The sequence below is a fragment of the Rhopilema esculentum genome, chromosome 18 (assembly GCF_057945365.1).
Source record: "Rhopilema esculentum isolate cy_ngs chromosome 18, ASM5794536v1, whole genome shotgun sequence".
Lineage (NCBI taxonomy): Eukaryota > Metazoa > Cnidaria > Scyphozoa > Rhizostomeae > Rhizostomatidae > Rhopilema > Rhopilema esculentum.
Window position 1 is genome coordinate 7,747,467 of NC_142832.1, and position 6,785 is coordinate 7,754,251.

The 6,785-nt window shown below is 38.8% G+C and overlaps 1 protein-coding gene across 1 annotated transcript; it reads right to left on the bottom strand.

The window, feature by feature from the left end:
• Window positions 1–3,668: 3,668 nt before the first annotated feature.
• On the bottom strand, window positions 3,669–6,610 carry LOC135696639 (uncharacterized). Its single transcript, XM_065216099.2, has 3 exons — window positions 6,339–6,610; window positions 5,755–6,026; window positions 3,669–5,241 (listed from the first exon to the last, which is right to left on the bottom strand). Exons 2-3 carry the CDS (start codon window positions 5,996–5,998, stop codon window positions 3,728–3,730), a joined length of 1,758 nt encoding a protein of 585 aa, XP_065072171.2. The 5' UTR covers window positions 5,999–6,026; window positions 6,339–6,610; the 3' UTR covers window positions 3,669–3,727.
• Window positions 6,611–6,785: the final 175 nt, after the last annotated feature.

The following is a 6,785-nucleotide window of genomic DNA, read 5'->3' on the forward strand; positions in this document are numbered from 1 at the left end:
GCAATACGATTTTCCCAAAAAGTAAGAACAACATAAGAAACAACAAACAAGGCAGGCTGGAGTTTAACAAAACTCAAGAAGCAAAATACCATCAAAAAAAATGAATGAATAGCCAAAAAACAACGGAAAGCTATAATAAAAAAGCATTGAAACAAAGGTTAAAATAACAACCTTACCGAAATTGACGTCATCATATCAAATCTTTTTACTTGCTGAAGATAAAGATGCAGGTACAAGTGCAATATCGCGGACAGAGGCTTCAATTACTTTATCAAGAAATTCATTGCACAGGAAATTCAATTACAGAAAACAAGCAACAAAATAACAAACACGTAAACCTAAAATTATGCGTAAAAATAAAAAGCACCAGGCTGAAATTGGAGCAAAGTGTTCTTTAAAAAACGTGGATAGTTGTTAGAAAATTGAATACCTTTCACAGGTTGAATTGAACATCTTTCAAATTTGAGTCAGAAAGTGTGAAGTTGCATTAAGAATAAACATAAAGGATTTTGAGTAAAAAAGGATTTTTAGATTCTAATCATGACGCAATTATATTTTTGCGTTGTTCCCCTTGGTCAAACAAGGCAACTTTTATCCGCTGGACAATGCGAATATAAAAATATACTAGAAATAGCTCTTGCTAGTACTGCCCGCAAACAATTAGTTCCTTGATAATGATTGTTTTGAAAATGTAGGTCAGGATATTCGAAGAAGACACCATCTTGGGTTTTCACAATTCTATAAAAACAGCTGCTCTAGTTGAAGCTAAACTATTCTTTTTATCAAGAATTTTTGGTTTTCAGTTTGCCTTTGATTTAAGTCCAACGCCCTTTTGAAAATCATGAAGTTTTTCGAGGGTTTGACATTTATTTTTCGATAATCACGACAATCATAACTTTTGCTCGTACGGTCTCGAGTTTTTGGGAGAAAAGTGTGGCATTCGACTGGTTTTGATTCCCAAAACTTCGAATCAAAACTTCCATCCATTGCGGAGAACCGAGCTGTGATGCAGCACCGTTTTCGTGCCAAAAAAACCGAAGGCCTTTAACAGAGTCTTGGCAGAGCAACGCTCCGAAGATAATTCCCTTCCGCACAAAGAGGTGGCGGTTAACGACCTCCTCGACAAAGCCGATTGATTGATAATGAAATTGATTGACAGTTGTCATGGCAGCAGAAAAGTGACAAAATCTGCTGAAAAAGTGCTGACAACATGAACTGAAGCTTCCATATGCTACTTATACGCGGGGCAGACTATAAGCCCTTCACTCGCGCGCTATCGCGCGCGAGTTGCGGGCAATAACGATTGAAAAAGTAATATTTTTCCCTATTTGATTAGCTAACTCCGTTCAAACGTAGTATAAAGTACACAAAATAATCAACGTTCTTATTGGAGAGACGAACCATTATTGGTCAGAAGGTCGGTTGGGTTTTCAAAAATTGTGCATCACATGCACATGCGCAGTTAAAGTAAATGCAACTGCCACCGGGCCCGGGCCTGGGGCCCACAAACAAATAGAGGCCCCAAGAAGCTTTCGAAAGTCTAATATGGTATCATAGGGTTTACATTGCACGAGATTCTTATCAGTGGGAAAATGCTCAACCTTACCGTGTACAAGTTTCGAAAATTGGTATGGATGACTCCTTATTCGAACTGAGATGGCACCCTATATTCATATTTATATATTTCATATTATATTATTATATTATTCATATTTCATGTTTGATTTGTTTAAGGGGGGTTGCCCTTCAACGGAAGCTGTTTTTCAAGGTGCCCTCCAATAAAAACTAATTACAATATACAATTAAAATACTAGAAAATAAAAAACCATAATATTACAAACCTATTTACAATCACATGGTATCATACATGGAAACTAGCCAACCCTGTATTGATTTTTTGAATCCACCCAGGGAGGATGCCGTCTTGGACTCAGCAGAAAGGCTCTCCATAGTTTAGCTCCCCGGGGAAAAAAGCATTTTTGTCCCTTTGCTGACCTTTTCTTTGGGAACCTTAAATCAGTCTCAGTGTTCCGGAGGCTGCGGGAGGAGCATGCTGAGTTTTTGGTGGAGAGGTTACACAAGTATTGAGGAGCCAAATCACAGAGCGACTTGAAGAGCACATTGTCGCGTATTTTTAGCTCTAAGGCTTCATTTGGACTTCTAAGAGAGCTGCCTTTCTACCTGGAGGATATGAGCATTGAATGAGTTTTTGCCACATTCAATGAAATCTTATTGCCTCGCAACCAAGTCTCCGATTTCTTGAGATCGCTATTTTTAGGCTTATTCAGCTGAGTCAAATCGTGAGACTGGTGACAAAGACTGGTATCATCAGCATACATAGTCACAGAGAAAACTTTGATGGCCCGTGGAAGATCATTGATATAGATAAGGAATAGAAGAGGGCCAAGGCATGAACCCTGCGAGACTCCCACTTCTATTTCCCTGAGATTTGAATCAACACCATTGGCCCTAGAAATAATTAGCCGCAGAAAGCCTGATTGGTCAGATGTATAGAGACAATTTTCTTTCATATACTGGTACAACTGGTTGAAATCTGCTGACAGATAAAATGAAAATTAGATGATAATGACGATATGGTCGATGAAAACTACTGTAAGCAAAGTGATGAAAACGTGATGAAAATTCAGTTATTGGACTCCTTTTTTATTCATAACTTCAAGCCGTCCCGATAAGTCCCGATGTCAAGACTTTGTCCCAACAAAATGATGTGTGAGATTTTGCCCCGATCTGAGAAAAACCCATCCAACTTTGATGCATAGTTAAAATGACTTCAAAGAGTGCCTTTTTCAGCGAACTGGCATCAGTCATATTCGAAAATTTTCTCACCCTTCTGCGGCAACCAGTGCCAGCCATCTCGGGTAGTAAGAGAATCGCGATTTTTGTTTTGATTAAGGGATCATACTTATAATTGAAGAACTGAGCAAAATATCTAATTCAATATACATAATAAAAAGTGTATCAGATAAACGTGTTATAAAGTTTTATGTTTACGCCTTCCCATGCTTTCGTCGAATATAACTTGCTAGCCCTGGGCTATGCACTGGGCAATTGAAATCTTTTAGATTTAGATTCGTTCTAAGTTTGCTAGAATGAAATTGTGATTTTAGTTGATGAAATGTTTTGATATTGATATCAATTTAGCTCCTTGAAAGTTGGAATCGGTACCCCAGATAAAAGAAATATAATTATATTGTACAGTTTTACTGCAGTAAGGCTCAGCATGAATTAGCCAGATCTAATGAGGATGCAAGAGTAGCATGCGGATGAGCGCATAGAAGAATCAGAAGAAACTGTGTGTAATACCAACACAGTGGACTCAGTGATTAAGCTCGATATCTCAATCATTAAATACATACATGCCGTACCATATGTTATTTTTCGATTTTATTATCTTTCATATGTTAGATCATATAATTGATAATCATATATTGTCTTTCAAGTTTCTTTTTAGAATAAACTGCAAATTGTGAATTTGAATCTTAACTTTTGCTTTAAATCCTCTCTTGATTAGATTTCTGCACCTTTTTCTTTTTTAAAAAGCTAAGAAAGAAGAGGCTATACTATGCATTCAACAAAGCTGTCTTATATTTAAATAAAATACGGTAAAGCATATATAGCAGAATGTTTGCAATTGAAATTACTTTCCATGTCTTTTTCTTTCTATTTAATATTAATAGAGTGACTATTTTATTAAACCATCCATCTTTTATGGAACGATTGTTTGTGTAGTAATGCTTTTATTGCTGCTTTGCCTGCTATTCGATAACTCGTCTTTTTTCAAGTTTCCAAGCTTCAAAGCTTTAACCAAATCACTAGCCAGGGGATCTTTATCAAAATCTTCTAGCTTTTTTCCTTTTGAGCGATTCCTTTTTTGCATATTCTTTTTCTGTTTTTTCACTGTTATCTTCTTGCCTTTCCTAATTTCACCCTTCATCAATTTCCCATGACGACCACTGCCATTGATCACATTTGATGTCCCCTTGGATTGCTTTTTAATTTTCCCCTTTTTGCCTGGCTTGCTGTTTTCTGTTACCTTCCCTTTTGCAATAGGGTATCCTCCGGCTCCCATCTGAGATGTAGTTAAAACCTCGTACGGATTTCCCTCCTGAGTAGCTATAGGAAGGGGGCCACCACCGTTGAAAGCCAATGGCTGTACTACGTTAGGCTGCATTTGTGTTGATGTGAGTACTTCATATGGATTTGAAGCCCCAGGCAGGGGAGCGGCTGCGTCTGTCAGTGATTGGAAAGCTGGTTGAGGGCTGATTATCCCAGGGGCCTCTAACGGCTGCTGGGGCTGCACAGGAGCAACAGGAACTAAAGGCAAAACATTATACCCTGCTACGTTTACAGGCGGCTTGAACTTGGAGGCAAAAGATGTCAAAGAGACAGTTTTTGCCTGTTCAGGTACAACAGCTCCAGGTGTCATTGTCGAGACCGATCCAACTGGACCTGATCCGGTTGGTGTCGAAGGTGCAGCAATGTTTGTTTGTGAAGGCACCTGCACGAATGAAAAATTTGGTTGCACGGGATTTGTCGAAACTGATCCTGCCGGTCCTTGTCCTGTTGGTGTTGACAATGACGTCACATGTGACTGTGGCAACAAGTCGATCGGGGTCAAGGTTTGGAAATTTGAAGGCATCACTGGGGCACTAACTGATTGCGGCTGTACGATGGATGGTGAGATATCCTTTGTCTCTGTCTTACCTTTGCTATCTGATGATAACCCTGCCAATGCTTTCTGGATGTCTTTTCCAAGCAATTTGCTGAGAAGCTCCCCAGCGGCGTCCGGTGCCTCCGCACTTCGCACCGCTGTGTCGCTTCGGCAATTGACTCTAGACCCTATGCAACGTGAACCCGTATCGCGCGTAGTCATCTCCTTCGTACCGTCCCTATCCAGTCGAGAACTCAATTTGCCTATCTTTTCAGACATGTTGTTGATTTTAGAAGCCACATAATCTTTATATCTATTCTGTTTGTCTTTTTCTAAAAGCCTTGGTATCTTGTCAACCTGATAGGCAAGCTGCGTCACTGCCCCTTGAAGCACCCCAATGGCATTGACAAATGCAGTTTTTTCGCTTACTCGCCGCTCTTGCTGGAGAGCTAGCGCTGCTCTCAGATCATTATTTGCAAGTTGCTGTTGTTGCAATTGTGTTGACAATATTACCAAAGATTTCTCTAGATTTTCTAAACGGCTAGGCATCTGGAAGTCAAGGACTGGTCCTGAAAAATATTTACAGAGCCTTAGAGTAAAAGCCTTGGCATTAGCTACAGCTTGGAGTTGATGAGTTTGGTGAAAGAAATGGTCTCAGAATTATCTGCCAATAATCAACCGATAGAAACAGTTGATGTGACATTGAATAGAAAAGTGAAATAGAGATCATTTTGGCAATCAAATTAGACTTTACAAGAAGGATGGAAATCTAGATAATATAGACTTGGAATATGCCGTTTATGTCGGTCATACTCTGGCCAAACATAGTTCTGGTGGCAAGTCGAAATCTGGTTCTGGCTTTTTTCCGAGCTCTGTTTCAGTTGTTAAACAGTTGTGAAACAGAGTCTAAACCTTCCAATTTCAACAATTTCAACTCGTTCAAGCAAACCAAAGTCCCAATTTGAATTTCGGTAGACAATTGAATGAGAATTGATGTTCTTAGTTAGCAGAACCATCTCAATAAAGTCATCAAAATGCAAATGGTGTCAGTAAAATTGAAGTTTAATTTACATTCAACATACTTTGCAAGGGAGCCCCAGAGCCTTCGTGGGGCAGTATCTTGGTATCATCCTTTGGCATAGCTCTTTCGGGCATTACACTTTTCACTGGATAATCAATATGTTCTCCATCATCTTCGTATGGATCAATGTCATCATCTTCATCGAATTCGTTCACAACCTTTACTTCATGTCCCCACGCAATCACCTCTGTTCCAATCACGAAAATAAACATAAGCATGAACAGGTTCTTCATCTCCGGTCTCATGCTTTCTTTTCAAAATAAAGTTACATCACTGTAAGGAAAAGTTACTCGATTGAATGATTGAATGATTGAATGATTGAATGATTGAATGATTGAATGATTGAATGATTGAATGATTGAATTGCTGTATAATCTGATAAGATGATTGAAAAATGAAAACTGCCATGAAAGATTGGCGCCCTGCCGAACTACGGCCACAGCTAGAAAGGTCAATTAAAACAAAAGAAATTCGGTTCTCGTTTATTTACTATACGAAAACTTCTTGGTTATTACTTGGATTCTCCTGGGCATTCCTCGAGATATGTTTTATCTTTCAAAGATAAGATGTTAGAATGACACTTACCTACATAAGCGGTTCCAGGAACCAGTACCAAATCACATAAAGAATTCAAATTTCAAGAATGAAAATCCTGTTGTACCCTGATCTTTTTAAAAGACTGTTAACTTTGATAAAAATGATACTTGGCCTGTCTCTAGAATTATTTGCTTAGTGCTTGACGTGAAACTGTTTATTCGCATGTTTGATGAAGTACGAAAACGAAGCCAAGCGTGTTGATGATTTCAATAACAATTCCACTGGTAGCAGCAACAACGACCGTAGTAACAACAGCAGCAACTGCAAAGGCTTGCTATTAGACGAACCATCGTTACAATCGAGCAAACTTGGCTGATATACAAATTGCAAAGCTAACTGGGTTTTTAGATTTTGTGCGAATTTCAGGTTATAAGCAAGTGGAAGAAACAATTCTTGGGAAAGGTCTCTGCTCTTGCTCTGTACGACGTTTTTAAA